We start from the raw sequence: 17,918 nt of genomic DNA, 5'->3' as shown, positions 1-17,918 counted from the left end.
TGCTGCTGCAGCACGTCCCATTCTGTCCTGGTAAGATTCGCTGAGTGCTAGTCACAAGAAGAGTGTCTAAAGTGATTTCTAAGAGAAAAGCTGCAAGGGGTCAAACACAATCTTTCCTGTGGTTTTTGTAGCCAGATCACCGTCGGTTCCCAGCACTGAACCAGGGCAGGGTGTGCCGTAGCTTGGCTCGTCCCTGAACGGGTGCCACCATGCCTCTCCCTTCTTTACTGCCCAAAGCTTTGTGTCCGGGCACAAGGGGAGTAGAGAAGCTTCCTGCCAGGAGATTGAGAGGCAGCCCGTGTGCTCATTCTTCTGCTCCATGAGCCTTTCCTGGCAGAGACGGGGCTGCATGGTGCTCCCTGCATTTGCAGCACTGGTACTTGCTGATAGCACAGCTTCTTCTCCCATCCTCTTGCTGGCTGCGAGGTCCTGTTACCTTCCCTCATGTTACCTTCTGGCTCTTTTCATCCCTAACTGAATTTAATTTTCCCTTGGGAGTGATCCCTGGGGTTCTGGTGCTTGCCCGTTTCTCTCTGCATGCTGTAGAATTTTATTGTTCTGGGAAGACTTAAGTTTCTGCTTAAGCTAACAGGGTGATAAAAAAATGTATATAAAATGTCTTAGCTTTGGCCTTCTCTGCAGCAGGTGCACTGCGAAGGGAAAGAATTGTGAAAGGTATGGAGCTGCCTTCTCTGGCATACCACCAAGCCCCCATCCCCAGGCTTCTACTCTCCTGCTCTCTGGTTTCCAGTGCAGAATCAGCTGCCCATGGGTGCAGCGTGGTGACAGTGCACTGGTGGCACAACTGCTCTGTGGTGTATTTCTTCCAGAAATAAAAAGGGCTAATTTCTTGTAATTTGCCAAAGAGAGGGGAATGATGGAATGAGTCTCTTGGAGGCATCTTTTCTCCCGTGGTGAGTAGACACTGTTACTTGCCTTCTGTCAGTAATTTCACAGTCTTACCCTTCATTTTGTTGCAGATGCAGAAGAAACAGCTATGTAACAAGGTGCTATGTGACGCGTGCTGTGAAATTCATTAACTTGCCACTACCTGATTATTGCAAGCAATGAAAAGGTAAAGAGATAATCGTGTTAGTAGAGCAGGGCTCAGATCACGTTATTTGATTTAAACCATTATCTGTTGTGAATCTTCTGTTACCAGTGAGCTACACGGCAGTGGCAGCAAAACTTGTGTAGCACGCGGGTACGGTGATGTGCCAGACTGTGCCAGCTGTGTGGGCAGCTCTGCCCAGTGCCCCCAGTTACGGCTTTGGCATGATCCCCAAGTGGCTGGCCATGGCTGTGCTTTGGCTGAGAATGGCCATCCACCAAGAAGAGGGTGGAAGCTGTGGTGGGACAAGGCAGGTACCCAGAGAGGGAACGTGCTCTTGAGAGTGGATCCAGAGGCCTCTGGTTTGAAGTCATTAGGCAGAGCCTTGTGCTTTGATGCTTTTCTGATCCACAGGCAAAGCAAAAAGCAAGGGTACTTCCTCTGACAAGAGGAAGAGCCATCATTTAGCCTGGCTGAAATCTGTCAGAAAAGCGCTTTGCGAAATGCAGTTGTACTTGGAGTGGCTGTTGCATAAAACAGATGAAATTTTGTTTGAGGAAGAGCTAAGAACTGTCAGCTGCTTGTGCTACTGGACACCAGATATCCCTAAGCCTCCCTCATTGCTAGACAAGAGTCTTCTTGCTGCTTGAGCACTGCATAAACACAGTGAAGGCATGGTCTCTGCACTACAGATTGTGCAGCCTGATACATGAGAGTAGATGTATCTGGATGAACAAACGGGGAATGGCAAGAAACAAGGAGAGAAATATCACAAAAGTGATTTTTATGACTGTTAAAATAATAATATATCGATGACCTGAGTGGTCAGAAGTCCCCTAGAGGGGCTTCCTTGTTGTCTTGTCGGTTGATTGTTGGGCTCCAAGAAAAAAATACTTCCCTCATTCCTTCTGTAGCACTCATGAGCCTTGTTCAGTTGAAGAGAAGAAAGCCTTGGAACAAGCAGTGAGATATTTCTCTCGTTTCTCCTCTGAACACATGAGAACAGATGTCCAGGCAGTATGAAGTTGATGCAGGTCTGCTAAAGCCCTTGTGTATAAAGGTGGAATTGGGTAATAGTTGCCTTAAAAGCTGTAGAACATGGTTGTACATAGAGCCATGGAGATAATGTTTAAAAGAGAAGCAAGGAGAAGACTTGCTCCCTGGACATGGCTATGTGATAATATGTGGGTTAAATTAAAGCACTAGCCTGCACTGAGGGGAAAAAAAGAAATTTGTTTTAGTAGTTCCATTGCATGCAGCTGTCTATGGTTGTTGTAAGAATTCTGAACACTGTGAATTTTGCTGGAGTGTGGAGTTGCCATGTCCTTGTCAGGTGATGGATGAGGCAAAGTCAGCCCTTCAGAGCCACTGCTGATGGCTAATGCTAATCCACAGATTGTTTCTGTTTGGGGAGTGCACTGGCTATAAACTCACATTTTGTATGCTAGTATTTCTTTGCTTTCTCTACACGTTGGGTTGCTGATAAAAAGGGTATTGGCTCTAGATCAAAGCAGTTACTTTCGGAGTATTTTGAATTAGCAAAGACTTTTTTATTGAAATGAAAATGTTATGTAGGAATGCGTTGCTTTCAGCTGTGTAATTTGTAATTAATTTTGGGAAGTACCCAAAGTTATCTAGGCTTTTGCAACAAGCCAAGTGGGCTGCCTCCAGCCCAGGCTTCCAGGGTCCTGGATTCCTAAACTCACGTGTTCTGGGACTCATGGCAGCTCAGCCTCCTCAAGAGTAGTGTCAAGACAGACAGGTGATCTGCTGCTCTCTGGCTCACAGGGATGGATACTGGTGATGAAAATGGTGTTGCTACCAGAAATAGTAAAACTTTAATGTCTGCTCAGTCTATTTGTGTGTATTTCAAAAAAGGAGAGAAAATTCTTGGAGTAGATTCAGTCACCTTGGAAGGGTGCGGCACCTTGGAGGATGCTCATTAGTGATTTCAAAGGGAAGTGTCCCTGGAAGCCAATGTCAGAAATCCTCACAAGTGGGTAACAGCAGTCAGGTTAATGTTTGTGGCTCTTCAAAAGCTTTACTTGGATGTCTCTTCAAAACAGTCTGGATGCACTGAAGGAGGGCTGTGCCTTCCTTTTTTCTTTTTGAGTAGCTGCCTGAAGATAAATATAAGATGGACTTTCTTAAAACATAAATGAGAAAACACCCAAGGCTGGGTGAAAGTCTTGAATGCTCAGACTTAAAAGTCACCAATTCCCCAGCAATGTTAGATGAGCCTAAAGTGTATAGGTCAGCAACAACTTCAGCAGGCAGCCTAAAAAACACAAGAAGATTTATTCTCTTGGATATTAAACATGGCATCTTATTCTTTGGCAGCTCATAGGTGATCTCTGCATGGGGCTGCACATGCCTTTCTCTGCGTGCGTGTATTTGCCTGCAAGTGTAATGTGACAGTCCTAAAGGATTTGTGGATGCAGATAAACTAAGTCCAGCTCAAATGTATTCCATAAACAGCTCTTGAGGTACACTCATCTTTGTGTTGTTTCATTTGTTCAGTTCTTGGAAAGCCACAGGAGCTTATTAGACTGCTCTGGCCTATGCCCAGGGGAGTCACTTAGGTGGGAATTGGACACCTCTAGCCGTAAACCTATAAAAGGAAGAAATGCATACCGTTATTTTTGTTGGGTCTTATTGAATGAACTGGCTGCTCATCTTCTGCAGAATCCTAAGCACTGTATTTAAAGCCTCTGAGTAAGTTCCTTACTTTGAATAATTTAATATCTTTCACTGGTCCTTCTGCTTTTTCTTTTGCAGTCCCATATAAAATGTTTTATGACAGTTTAAAGAAACATCAGTCATTGGATATCTGTAGGTCAGGCAAAGACTAGCCTGCTTTTAGTGTTTGGTTCTGTCTGGAAAGAAAATTCCCATTGCTGCCTATCCTTGTGCAGCCAAGGCGTTTGAAAAACTCACCAGCTGAACACAAACTATGGCTGGGTGTTTTGTCTTCCTTATCTTTTGTCTGTGCCTCATTGCCACCCGTGAACGGAAGGAGGAGACAGAGCAGCTTCTCACACTGACATAATTTGGCACTTGCTGGAGATGAAAGTGAGTAGAGCAAGATCTTTCTTTCTGAGGCAGTAACAGGGATCTGAAGTGCTGACTTCTGTCAATATGGCAATGGCAAGCTCCTCTGCCTCTCCCTCCAGTGACTGCTGTTGCTATAAGAAAAGCAAGAGGTACAGGCTTTACCAATATGCCAATGCTTTAGGATAAAATGAGGAGAGGAAAAAATAATGTGAGGCAAGGCTCTCGAGGGCTCATAACAGTACAGCCATTAATGATGCGGGTGCATCTGTCCAGCATGTGCAGAAAGGATACCAATACCTAGGGATGAACATGTAATGCATCAGGCACGGCTTCCCATGGTTGTAAACCGGTATAAAAACATTAACCTAACAGGGGTTTTTCTAACTTGGTGTATATAAGAGTGTGTGATGTACCAGTCCTGCTTTTCCCACCTCGTTCTGCCATGAGGTAATGCCTGTTTGCAAACACACCTAATACAGTCTGAGAGGGTTACTGCAAGTGAGTCCAGTGTGAATTCTCAGCCCCCTCCACTGGGCTCAAAGAGCTCTCTCAGAGGGAAAACTGCATTCTTCAAGCTTGTTCCAGGCTGCAAAGGTGTGGCTTCTGTTTCTTCCCAGCCCAGGCACATTTTCTCATTTTGCCTTTGGACTGTGGTAGAGGAACCCCCATGGGGAAGGGGGCATGCAGACTTGCAGCAGATCAGGTTAGCTTAGTAAACACAGGCTTCATCAAAGCAAAATGTAGTCCCTTATTGAAGCAGTTTTGGTTCTGTTTTGAATCTATTTCCTAAAGGGTAAAAAATGGCAGAGTTGTTTGCTTGGGATGAAAGTAGCATGAGTCATCAGGGAAAACCAGGAGGAAGTACCCAAAGTTTTCTAGGCAAACAAAGCCTGGCAAACATGGACAAGTGGGCTAGAAGCAGGAGCAGGTACATTAAATTCTCAGTCTTTCCCTTGTTCCCATTTACTTGGATGCAGGGCATTTCATTAGCCAGTTGTCTCTCCACAATGCATCGGTTGATCTCGTAATCCCTCGCAGTGAGTTTATTCAGCACTTTTATGGGACTTGACTCTCTCAAGTGAAGTCCTCCAGAAATGCTGAGCCCCGTTGGAACTACTAGAACTTGTGCAAACAGTGTGCCCTGGCTGCAGGGATGGCCAGTGGTCTCCTGGGCGGCGTTAGACAAAGCATTGTCAGCAGGGCAGGGAGGTGGTCCTGCCCCTCTGCTCTGCTCTGCGCTGCTGAGGCCACATCTGGAGTGCTGTGTGCAGCTCTGGGCTCCACGGGACAGGAGAGACACGGACCTCCTTGAGAGAGTCTGACAGAGCACTGTGAAGGTGGTAAAGGGACAGGAGGAAAGACTGAGAGAGCTGAGGCTGTTCAGCATGGAGAAGAGATGTCTCAGGGGCATCTAGTTACAAATACTTGAAGAGAGAATGTAAAAAAGATGGAGCCAAACTCTTCTCAGTGGTGCTGAGTGTCAGTGGGCACAAACTGAAGCAAATGGAGGTCCTCTGAACATCAGGAAGCATTGTCTTTGAGGGTGACTGAGCAGAAGGATTGAGAACTGCATTCACCCAACTGCTAAATAGGGAAGCTGCAACCACACAAGAAGAGCACTTTGCAAAAGTACCACAGAGATCCATCCTCTCCTCTGTTCAGAGGAATCAATAGCTGAGTTGGTTCTTTATTTCTGGAAGTTAGTTATTTTATCAGTTATTGGCAACCTTCACCTCGATTGTTAAACCATTTCTAGCACAGCTTGTTTATGCTTTAGGGCTACTGCAAAGTCCCATGCAGCAAGTTTTTACATCCCTGTTTGCTAGAAGCACCAGCATATCCTCCAAGAAAGCCTGCACTCAGCATGGCCTATTTCCTTTCTTTGCCTGTGCATTTCTCCTGCTATCGCTGTTAGCAAGAAAATGTTGGATTTAGTTAACTTTTAGGTCTGAAGCTGCATGGCTGATTCTCTGCATTGCATTGTCCTTGGTGTCAAGTTAGCAAAAGCTGAGAAGAATCCATTGTCACATTAATACTTGGGTGAGTTTACTCATCAGTTTGTACTGTGTGCATGTGTAAATGGAGGCCAGATGTTGCTACCAAATGGAGTCTAATACTGCTGTATAAATGTGTGTAATACTGGGGCATTTGCCCTGCAGGACTGACATGCTGGAACAAGGCGGGCACTGGGGGTGAGAGAGCCCCGTGCTTCCTCCTCCTCGTGTGCGAGTTCCTGCAGTGCCGTAAGAGCCAGAGCTGTGAGCTTTTCCTTCGAGGGCTGGGCACGGCCACGGCAGATGGAGGCACGGGAGCAGGAGGCCTCAGGACAGGGCTCTGTGGTGCAGCGAGAGCAGCAGCTCCCGAGCAGCTCTGCGCTACAGGAAGGCTCCAGCTCCTGGCAGCACTTGCTGCTCCAAGGACCACTGTGGTCTCGTCCAGAGCATGTGCTGGGTGGGCTCAGACAAGCAAACAGTGCTGTAGAGAGCTGGTGACAACTCCTGAGGCCTCTTCTCCACTAAGTAAGCCATAATGTAACTTTGCTGCCATAGGTTTGTCTGTGAGTGGTCTGTGATTTTGTCTTGAAGATCGGTGCAAATTGGATGATTGGCTGTAGAGTGTGTGCATCTGTCTCTTCTAAGGCAGATGGAGGACTGCAGATCTCCATCCAGAATGTGACCCACAGTGTAACCGGGAGCATATGCTGTGCCATTGGTGATGCATGTGGCATTGGACTAGTGGCCCATTTGTCTGCAGCTTGTCCCCATATGATTTCTTGCATGCCCCGAGGCAGGGTTGGTCTGTGTTACTCGAGTTCCAGAAGGCTGCGATGCAGTGAGAGTGGCATAACAAGTAGTTCTGACCTGTAAGGGCGCTGGTTCCCAAATGCCTCCCAAGCAAGGCTGCTGCTCTCTCTTTGGCTATGCCAAGCAGCACATCTTGCTGCATATGTGGTCACCAGGGTGTGCAGATTGCACTGCACCAAAAGTCTCCACCACCAGTGCTGGCTGAATAATGTATTTTCACAACAGATATTATTCTGCATCTGCCTTGTGACTTTTAATTTCAATTTTCTCTGGGAGCGTTTGGGCAATGATTGTTATCCGGTATGTGCCAGATTATCACCATTGCCCGAGTGTTTCTTTTTGTCAGATTGAGTTTTCCTTTTCTCCAAGGAATTTGCGGCTTTTAAGCAGAAAATAGTTACATTTCTTAGCTGTTTGCCTGTGTGGTTAAAGCAGGGCAATGCATGAGGCCAGGACCTCGCTTTGCTTTCAGAACTGATCCCGTCAATGCTTCCTGGCAGTGTTTCCTTTCGCACAGCACCAGGTCAGGACTGTTTCAGCATTTTGCTGGTAGTCAAGGGTGAGTCCAGCCATCCAGGTTGCCCCTGCTGTCCCCATATGGAGGATGCTCCAGCAGACTGAGGTCAGAGTGTGTTATGTGGCCGTGAGCTGAGCCATACACAGTCACTTCTTGTCTCTGGGCAGAGGACTTTGCTCCTCTGTTCCATTAAGTTACCAAGAGTGATCGTTGCTGAAATTACTCTGTTAAGTAATCCAGAAGTTTGCCTTTTCTTCCTTTCTTTCCTGAGTTCAGAAGTTGGTAACCTAAGCACCCAGCCGTGCTGTGCATCCCTTAGTGCTGTGTGTGTTACTGGCAGGGCCTGGGGCTTGGGTCCGGAAGGTCTGGCTTGTTTGTTCCCCTGGGTCTGGAGGAATAGAGATTTTATTTATTTTATTATTTTTGATTTTTTTAATTTAAAAGCTATCCAGCAGTTTGTCAGTTGAAGCAGAAGACAATCCTTTGCACCGATACGTACTCATGTGCACATGCTGATCAGCTGAAGTGTTAAAGCTCAAGGTGAGTGCTCCAGCCTTTAATCAGTGACCAGTCATTGATTTTAGCATATCCACAAGTTTCAGGAAGTAGTTCCTCCATTGCATCCAGCTTTTAGAGTACCTTTAGACACTAGAGATACTTTTCAATGTGTAATTGATGAGGTAAATGGTCTCTTAATAGCATGTGCTAAAGAGAGATGTGAAAAGCAGCTGAGCAATATTGCCACTTCTGGGGGTTACAGGTGGTGGGTACTATCAGTCAGAACTGGAAAACACAGAACTGTAACCTTTTATAAGTACTGAGCGAAACACTGAGTTACTGCTGGTCAATTAAAAGCAGTTTGGGTGCTTAATAGTTGTTTCTGATGATACTCATACACAGATGAGTGAGGAGCTACTTGAGGCAATGTGTGTGCAGCTGTCCAGCCAGAACTGAAGCAGCCTCTGGTGAAGGTGAATGCAGAGAGGCTTATGTGGCAGAGGAGCTCAGCAGATGACAGGGGGCTTGTCCATAGACTGAAAGAGGAGCCCGGGATGGGTGTGGGGTATTACAAAACAGCAGATGTCACAGGGATGGAGCAAAGGTTTAAAATGGAAGGAATCAGCCATGAGAGAGTGATGGCCAGATGGAAATCCAGCTAAGGCCCTGAAGTGGAATTATGTAAGGCAAACATCAATGAGAATCAGCTGGGGAGCAAGAACAGCCAGCAGCCAGGCTTGTTTCTGGTCTCTTGCCATAGATGAGACATGTTTTAGGGTGTGCATGATGACTAGAGGCTGTGATAGCTTTAGCTGTAGCTCTTTTGTCTCCAGCCATTGTGAATGAGTTCTGTGCTTAGTTCTCTGCTCTGGTGCATGGCAGGATTTTTAGGGTAAATATTTTTTCCATCAGTGTAACCCACCAATTGCCAACATCTCGAGGCGGCAGGATGGGGTGGTGAATATGCCATTCTTCTGCTGGTGGCTAACAGAAACGCTTAAGAGGAAAATTTCATCTTTGTTCTACATAGTGCTGTGCTAGCAAGTGCTTTCCAACAGGCTGTAATTCCCAGAGCAGTGGGGCAGGAGCTGCTCCATGATCCAGGAGCAGGCTCCCATGTAGTGGGTTGGATGCAAGGCACCCACCAAAGCCTCTCTTATCACTCGCCTCCACAGCTGGACAGAGGAGAGAAAATACAAAAAAGGGTTGAGATAAGGACCAGGAGAGATCGCTCGTCAAATACTGTCACAGGCAAAAGAGAGTCTTATTAGAGATACTAATTGAATTTATGGCTAAATAGTCAGAGCAGGATAATGAGAAACAACATAAAACCTTAAAAACATCATCTTCCCACACCCTCCTTCCCAGCTCTACCTCCTACCCCATCTGTGCAGGGACACAGGCAATGGGGGTGACAATCAGTTCATCAGGGAAAGCAGTCGCTCCCCTGCTGCTCCATGGGGTCTCTCCCATGGGAGACAGTTCTCCATGAACTTTTGCAGCATGAGTCCGTCTCACAGGCAGCAGATCCCTGTGAATTGCTGCAGTGTGAGTCCATCCCACAGGCAACACTCCCCATCACACTGCTGCAGTCTGTGTCCCTCCAGTGGGTGAAAGTCCCTTCAGGCTGCTGCAGCGTGGGCCACCCTACCACGGGTACAGCCTTTCAGGGACAAGCTGCTCCAGCAGGGGCTCCTCCTTCCACAGGCCTCCCACGGGGTCACAGCCTCCTCACAGGCATCCCCCTGCTCTGGCATGGGTCTCCTCCACAGGCTGCAGGTGGATCTTTGCATCCCCATGGATCTCCATGGGCTGCAGGGGCACAGCTGCCTCACCATGGTCGCAGAGCAATCCCAGCTCCTGTGCCTGGAACACCTTCTCCCCCTCCTTCTTCACTGACCTCGGTGTTTGCAGAGTTGTTCCTTTCACGTACTCTCACTCCACTCTCCTCTGGCTGCAATTACAACTGTGCAAAAACTTATTTTTTTCTTTTTTCTGAAATACATGATCACAGAGGCACCACCACCATTTCTCATGGGCTCAGCCTCGTCCTGAAGCACATCTGTCTTTGGAGCTGCCAGGGACTGGCTCTGCCAGACATGGAGGAAGCTGCCAGCAGCTTCTTGCAGAAGCCGCTGCTCTGCCCCCCACCCTGCTACCAAAGCTTTGCCTTGCAAACCCAGTACAGTTGTATTTCATTGTTGGTCTGTCTGCACAGGCTATTAATGGTGGGGATCTGCCACCTCTTTGTTCCCCAGTACAAAGGTAAAAAGGACGTCTGCAGCTCCACGTCCAGTTTTTGGGGGTAAGGAGAGGAGTAAGCAGCAAAGGATGCACAAACCCAACTCCCATTCTGCCACGTGCCAGGTTTCCACAAGACAGGAACATAACGCACCCTACCTCTGCTCAGAAGAGTGTGGGGAGCCTAAAATTCTCTGTGCTAATTCAGTCAGACTGCCCAATGATACGGCCGAACTGTCAGCAGCCTAAATAGCTTTTCATGGCTGTCATTGTGGTTGGGGAATTGCTTCATGTCTGGGTTTCTTGCCAGAGCCTGAGGAAAGGAAGTAGCCAAGACCAGGTGAGAAGCGGTGTAAGGTAGGTGATTAATTTCTGGATTCTTTTGCCACTCACAGAGCAGCTGCTAATGGGCTGGGCTTGGGGAGTCTGGTTTACAGGCACTTGGAAGTGCTGATACCATCTGGTGAAATGTTTGGTGTCTTTTTAAGAGAAAAAAATGAAAGTATTTCTGTTACAACCGTGAATAAAGAGCCTGGGCACAGCAGTGACTGTCTAGTAGCAGAGGGACAGAGGCTGCAGGCAGGTTTGTATCCTCCATGGAGCTGGAGCAATGGCAGGATTACTTTGCCTGCACGTTCACTGCTTTGAGGGAGGAACAGGGTAGGAGAAATTAATGTAATAGGAAACAGAAGCACAGACTTGAGACTGTGCTTATTTTGTTGCCGTGGTGAAATAAAGCAGGGACATTTGATGATTTTTTTAAAATGTATTTATTTAAAGAAAAAAATGTGGCAAATCTTATCAGAAGAGTTCAGGTTTCTGGCAGCTTTACAAGTCAGGTACCCTGTGCCTACATACAGTATTAATAATGGCTTTGCAGTATTTTTGGTTAAAATTTACATTCATTAAAAATTCTTCAAAGCACTCCGTAATTGGTGAGCAGCATATGAAAGGTTAATGAACATTGAACATGTTTTACAGTTACCTTTGAGAAGGACCCTTTACATCCGTAAATGCCTGCCTGAGGTGGCCTCTGCTTTAGGACTTTAAAGCTTAAAGAAATCCTATATACAGAAGAAATTCTTCCATGTTACGGTGACGAGGCCCTAGCAGAGGTTGCCCAGAGAGGCTGAGGCAGCCCCACCCCTGGAATTGTCCAAGGCCAGGTTGGATGGGGTTTGGAACAACCTGCTCTAGTGGAAGGTGTCCCTGCAGGGGATGGGATGAGAAAAGCTTTGGGGTCCCTTCCAACCCAAACCATTCTCTGATTCTACGATTGTACATGTTGAAAAAGGAGGCTGTGGCCTTATGTGCTTAGGTACAAACCTCCCACCTATTCTTCTGAACATACCAGTTTAGTCATTTATTCTTTCCTTTGTGCTTTCACAAGAAGCCCTTGTGCCCTTCAAAATCTCCGTAGGAGTTTGTGGTCAGTTTCCAGAATAAACAGGGATGGAAACCCGAGCAGTTTGGTGCATCCCTACTTGCTGCTGGAATGATTGTGGATTTGACTGATGGGGTTTTGTTCCTAAACACAAGAAAAGTTTTATTCCAGTGCCACACTCAAGCGTAGCAGTGGGGCCGTGTGCGTGGCTGATCCAGCAGATGGGGCAGTGTCTTCATAAAGTAAATATATAGTAGCAGTCCTTAAGGATGTGGCCCTTCTGGGAGTGCTTGCATGTTTATGTATCAAAACCATTTACAGAGAGGGAGGGCCCTTTTAATGCCGTTGAACTGCTATGGAAAAATGTTGGTTTCAAGACCATTTAATTAAGGTTAATGAAGTCTGGGACTTGGGCACTGTATCTCGTGCAGTAACGCACGTCTCTGTTCTTGATAGATGTCTTCCATTTGCAACAGTAGTTACATACTGGGGACTCAAATCCCCATTGTCCCCATGCCTTCAGAGTAGGGCAGGCTCTTGTCTTAATTTTACATTATAATCCTTTCCAAATGGAGACATAATGACATAATTCATTGTTGCATTTTGAAACAGTGTGGTCAGCGTGAGGATTTGATCGAGCAGTTCCACTCTTCCAAAAGTACTAAGATGCTTGCAGATATTTGATATTGAGCTATTTTGGCTCTCAATTGCAAAATGAATAGGTCAGGCAAGGCCTTTGAAAGGAACTTAATAGATACATCTCACAGTCACAGAGAAGCAGGAAACTCTTCTGCTAAAATGAGACTGGGTTTATGAAAGGTCGCAGTTAACCTTTTAAAGTAAGTTTTTGCAGGTCTGCAGAGCAAATACTGCATTTTTAATGGGTATGGGTAGAATCTCTGTTTTACTGATAATGCTCCAAGTTTTATTTCTTCTCCAAATTGTAACAGAGCTTCTTGTAAGCTAAGCAGCCAGCCTTAAGGCTTTTGCTTTATTGCTTCATAGTGAACTACTGAAATAGCAAGACATTGAGCAGTAAGTACAAGAAGCAGCATAAGCTGCCAAAATAACAGCAAAATACTTTATTGCTGTTGTTATTATTATTACTATTGGTGACTTTTAAGTGCTGTCATCATTTTTTCAGAGACTGTTGTGACACAAATAGCCACCCAAGTTGGCTTAACTTAAAAGTTCATTTTGTTTGCCTCTATAAGCACCAATCACTTACAAATTTAGGGAAGGGTCTAAAAAGGACTTCATATAGATACCGGTGTAGGTGGGTGTACAGGTGTCTGTACATATTTAGCTATCTATTTATCTATCTTTACATACAGATATATGAAACGCTTATAATAACTATACTTTCCTCCATTCCTAAGCTTCTCCCAGCTTTTCTGCTGTATTTGGTGTTGCACATGTGACACAGGGGATGGGTTAGAAACCTCTGGTGGGGAGACAGGAGTTCAAATGCAGTCTTGGGCCTGGCATCTAAATCAAAACAAGCTTCTTCCAGGCTCCTAAAGCTTGCTCTGAGCCAACAGACACTTCTCTAGGCTACGTGGGCTGGGGTTCTCAGTAAATAAGTGACAGTGTCATTACATCATATGGAAAGTTTAGATTGGGAAAGCTGAAATTGTCCTCGCTAAACGTTGGCATGTCCTTGTATTTGGTAACGTAGAGGCCCAGAGGATGTTTGTCATTGAGTATCAGAGCAGGAAGGAATGCAGGGTGGGGTCAGGACAGGATCTGCACCCTGTTATGCTCCTGCCCTGACAGAAGCTCAGCAAGCTCCTGTTGCTCCGTCAGGCCCCTGCAGGAAAGCTTTGAACAATGGTCAATGCGGGAGAGATGTCACAGGTGATGGAGCGTGTTTGTGCCAAGGCACAATGCAGAAGTGAGCCCTGGCTCCAGTGAATGCCACGTATTTTATGAGTTTTCCGTGTGTTTTCAAAAGTATCCCTTGGAATGCAGAACTGAGGACTAAAACTAATAGCAGGCTCTGTCAGTACTGAGTGGTTTACACTGTAATGGTAGAATTCAGTGGCCTCTTCACTTCAAAGGTGTCAACTGAAAGATGTTGCGATGAAAAAGAGGTGGAGATGAACAGTGCTTTGAGAGAGCAGAAATGAAGGTTGCGGGCAATACTGAAGAAGAAGCAGATGCAGGTGGTGAGGGAGTTGGGTTTTTGCGAGAAGAGAGTGTTTCTCAGGAGCAGAGAGCCAGCGGGCTCTCCGGGGACAGCAGTGCTGGGGATGAGGGGAGTCTGTGCCCTGCACAGCTCCCTGGCCCCGTGATGGAGAGTTGTCCCAGTGGCTGTAGCTTGGGGGCCGAGTCTCCATCCTCTCAGCTTACCATGGGAGCCTATCCCAGCCCAGCAGAGCTGCTGGAAATCTCCCTGTATTCGTGCAAGAGCAGCTGTGCATGCAGAATATAGCTCTGGCTTTGGGGGAGTTCATTAGAACATACAATTCAAAACCAAAGGAACTCTCCAGACCTGAAGGCCGATAGGAAATCAGACAGAGTCAGGGTGCCACCAGGTGTAAGGACACTTTCCCTCTGTGTCTCCCTTCTCCCTCTCGTTCTTTCCCCCATTCCTTTTCCATTTTCCTTCCTCCTTCTGTGTCGGCGAGCCGAGCTTTGCCGGAGAGGCGAATGGAGGCGAATGCGGCCGGAAATAGCCGAGCGTGGCCGAAAGTAGCCGAAGCTGGCCGAGGAGCCGAGTCCAGCCGAGCTCTGCCGAGCTCTGCCGAGCGCAGCAGCCCGGGCGGGGCTGAGCCGGGGCGGAGCCGGGGCGCCGGGAGGATCCCCTCCTGTCCCTCTCTCTCCCGCTCCATGCTCCTGCCCGTGTTCAGTTACCTCTCTTTCCCCCGTTTCCGTGTCCCCCCCAAACCCGGCTCCTTCCTGTCCTGTCCCTGCCCCGCTGCTCCGTTCCATTCCCCCTCTCTCCCTCCTCTGTGCCCCGTCCCTCTTGCTGCCCTGCCGGCCTTTCCCTTCCCCGCCCGCTTTCCTCCGCAGCCCGACCTCCCTCCCCGCCCTTTCGCATGTCCCGCTCTCCCTCCTCTCTTCCCGTCGCCCCTTCGCTTCTTTCCCCCGCAGCCGTGGAGCTCGGGGCGCCTGCCAAAATGAAGACCTGTCAAATCCTAGCTCTTGCCTTTTGTTTAACGTGTTCTTACTTCCTATTTATGTCATCACAGAAAGCAAGGAAAGAAGAAATGTGACTGGTTCCCACTATTGCTCCGTGCAGGCATTTTTAAAGGCTGCTGTACTTCTGTCCTCTTTTTCCACTCCAAGCTTGACTTTTCCCCTCCTTTTTCGAGGTCTGCTGCTTTGGGTGTCCCAAGCAGGGCTGGGTTCTTCGGCAGGGGTCTTAGGACTTGCTACTGCTTCTGCTTTTTGCGAAGGTGTATCAAAGTGTGCCGGCAAAAGGACTGTTTTCTCCAGGGGAAAGCTTTCTCTCAATGACCATCAATGCACATACGTGTTTTAATCGTGTACCCAGATGGATTAAGAAAAGCCGGCACCCGTAGCAGATTTCTGTTGGATCTGTGTCTGTGAGAAGTGGGCTGTGTGCTGGAGACAGAGAGACGCTGTTGGAGAGTGGCAACAGCGGCAGGTGTGAGCTGTGAGGATGAGAAGGGCTCAGAGCAGCCCCAGGTGTGAGCTGTGAGGATGAGGAGGGCTCAGAGCAGCCCCCGGTGTGAGCTGTGAGGATGATGAGGAGGGGGTGGCTCCTCCGGCGGCTGATTTAGGGGGTTTTCCTCGCATCGCTTTTGCACGGAGCTGCTGGAGGAGAGGAGTTTATGGGGGGCTCCCGGGGCTGTCTCCTGGAAGGACGGTGGGCGCTTCGCACAGGGTCCGGGGGATCACCTGGAAACCCACCTGGATACGTGGAGCCTTGCTCAGAGGAGGAGCCGAGGGACAAACCTTTATGCCGAGAAGCAGCAGCCGAGCAGGTGAGCCGGTGCGCCTTTTCAGCCGGGGCTTTTCTCCTTTCCCTTTGAAACTTCGTCATCCTGAGGTTGAATTGGAGGGGGCAGTCCTGTGGTCCCGCCTTTTAAGGGGTTTGGACTGAGGTAAGAAGCCCCCTTTTGCCATCGTTTGAGGCAAGCCGCTTCTTTTCTGCTCTTCTAGGGGACGCAGTTGAAGGGAAGCCTACATTTCCGTGCCGTCGTTGGGGTGAGGTGAGCGCCGGAGCGTGGCGTCAGTGTCGGGCCTTCAGAGGAAGGGAGCTGCAGCCGTGGCAGCGCTGGCAGGGCGGGGATCGGGCTGTGCCGCTGCATTCGGGGCGCTTCTTCTGCCCCCGGCCCGGCAGCGAAGGGTGCGGCGCGGAGCCCTGCCGGCAGTGCCGGGGCTGGCCGGGGCGGAAGGGGAGCTGGGCGCGGCTGGGCTGCCGCGGGCCCGCCGGAGCCGCGCCGGTGCGAGCCGTGCGGAGCCGAGCGGAGCTTTGGCCGGGCCGGCGGGCGGGGGAGGCGGCGCGGGCGCCGCGCCGGTGCCGGCCGGTGCCGCCGCTCCGTCCGCTCCGGGCGCGGGGCTCGGGCGCCGCCGGGGCCCCCCGGGCGCGGTGCCGGCCCCGCCGGGCCGGGGGCTGCGGGCGGGGGTCTGCCGGCGCGGCGCCGCCTCTGCCTGCCGGAGGAGCCGCTTTCCTGCCGGAGCCGCGCTGCGCCCGGGGCCGGGAGCGCGGCTCCGCATCTTCCAGCCTCCCTCACTGCGCTGGTTTTGAGGCGCTCCTGAGGAGCTCCTGAGATCGGTGGCTTTTGATCGGCGTCGCTGTAGGAGAAGGGCCCCGGGCGCTTCTTGGTTGTTACGGTTGTTGCTTCGGGTGCTCGTGACAAGGTTTTTTTTGGATTGAGTGTTGTTGTTGGATTTCTTTTTGATCGGTTCTTATGTTTTTTAAGGATGCGTTTCTAAAGGTTTACGCTGGTTTTTATGGGTCGTAGTATGATGTAGAGGGTTGTTTTTCAATTCGGTTGTGGAGGCTTTTATTAGCGCGAGTGCATTGTGTTTGTTTTGGTGGGCTTGAGGTAGTGTGCTGTAGTGAATTAGTGAGGTTTTTTTTTAATCTTGGTAATTGCATTTTTCAAATTTTCCTATAGAGGTTTTATTCATTTGGTTTGTTTAATTGTTGTGGACGTTTTATTGTTACCGGTAATTTGGGACTTACTGTTTGTGGTTACATTTCTCTTTTGGTGATGTGTTTATTTCTGGGTGGTATTTGTATTTTGATGGTTTGAGGCATTATGGGTTTATTGAGTTAGGAATAATTTTTTTTGTTCTTACTGTATTTATTTGGGTTTTTGTTTCAGTTTGATCTATTTGTTGGTTGCTTTTTATCAGTGGTTTTTTTTTTAGGAACTTGTGTATTTATACCGTGGATTTTTTTTAGGTAGTTATTTATCTGGGTGCTTCTCTTTTTATTGTCTAGTGGTTTAGGTTTTTGTTAATCTCCTTTATTAGTTTGGTTTTTAAAGCTAACTTAGCAGAATGCTGGTTACTCTTTGAGTTAGTGTAGAGGTATGGTTTTAATTTTTAGCAGCTTTCAGGGTCTGTTGTATGGTTTGAAGTTTAGTAAGTTGGTTGGACTTCTTTTTCTAGTGGGTTTTGTGATTTGTTTTGTGGGTTTCTCTAGGGCTGTTTTTTATTTTTGTTTCATTTTTGTGATGTGTCTCACTGACAACTGTTAGTGAAAAGAGTGTAGTGTGGGGTTGTTTTTGCTGGTAGTTAGTTCTATGGTGGTGTATTTTTAGTTTCTGTTGTTTGTTTTTGGGTTTCTTTTGTTAAAGTTTTCATTTTGGGGTTAATTTGTAATTATTTTTAAGGTTTTAGGGCGATTGAGATTTTTTTTTATATGGATGTCCTGTATGATAACAGTTAATTTATTTGCTTTATGTGGCATTGATGGAAGGGTAGAGGACATTTTTGTATAGAATGTGTATTTTAATCATAGTACTAAAATAATACCATGGTAAGAGGGGCTGTGTTTTATTGTTTGTTTCTGAGGTGGTTTGGCATTTTCTTATAGGTTGGGGTTTTTTTTGTTGGCTCGTGGAGCCATTCTGGCTGTTTTTGATGAAATTGGTGGGACTTTGATGCTTTTTGATTTTGCTTTTTTTTTTTTTTTCTTTTTTGTGGTATAATAGTCTTTTAGAAGAATTTGGATGATTTAAAAAATATTTTTGTTATACTTTTCATCTAATGTTGTTGGATTATTACAGATGTTTTGGAGCTTTATTTTTTTGAAGTTTCATTTGGATGAATTTATGCTGGATGGTAGGACTGTGTTTTTATTTTTGGGGCAGTTGGTTCTAGGTGTATTGTATGTTTTTCAAGTGAAAGTAAATCGAGGCTTGTATTTGGTTGTTAGAGGAATGG

General features: G+C 47.5%; 1 protein-coding gene across 27 annotated transcripts in view; it reads left to right on the top strand.

Moving 5' to 3' along the window:
* The window catches only part of LOC144246586 (uncharacterized), a 527,485-nt gene that overhangs the window by 503,131 nt on the left and 6,436 nt on the right, over positions 1-17,918 (top strand). For 8 of the 27 annotated variants that reach the window (XM_085583999.1, XM_085583995.1, XM_085583998.1 and 5 more), the window contains exons 1-2: positions 12,336-15,502; positions 15,681-15,730. The exons of 11 other annotated variants lie outside the window; for them this stretch is intronic. In XM_085583999.1, coding sequence (XP_085440125.1) covers positions 15,478-15,502; positions 15,681-15,730 — 75 coding nt within the window. In that variant the 5' untranslated portion in view covers positions 12,336-15,477. Of the gene's footprint in view, positions 1-12,311; positions 15,503-15,680; positions 15,731-16,195; positions 17,817-17,918 lie in introns of those variants that run through there. 8 more of the 27 variants (XM_085584005.1, XM_085584006.1, XM_085584004.1 and 5 more) reach the window with 6 other exon arrangements.

Source organism: Lonchura striata, chromosome 6 (assembly GCF_050655825.1).
Source record: "Lonchura striata isolate lonStrDom1 chromosome 6, ASM5065582v1, whole genome shotgun sequence".
In the NCBI taxonomy this organism is placed as follows: Eukaryota; Metazoa; Chordata; class Aves; order Passeriformes; family Estrildidae; genus Lonchura; species Lonchura striata.
Note: the sequence above shows the minus strand (reverse complement) of the source record. Positions and strands in the feature narration are given on the sequence as shown.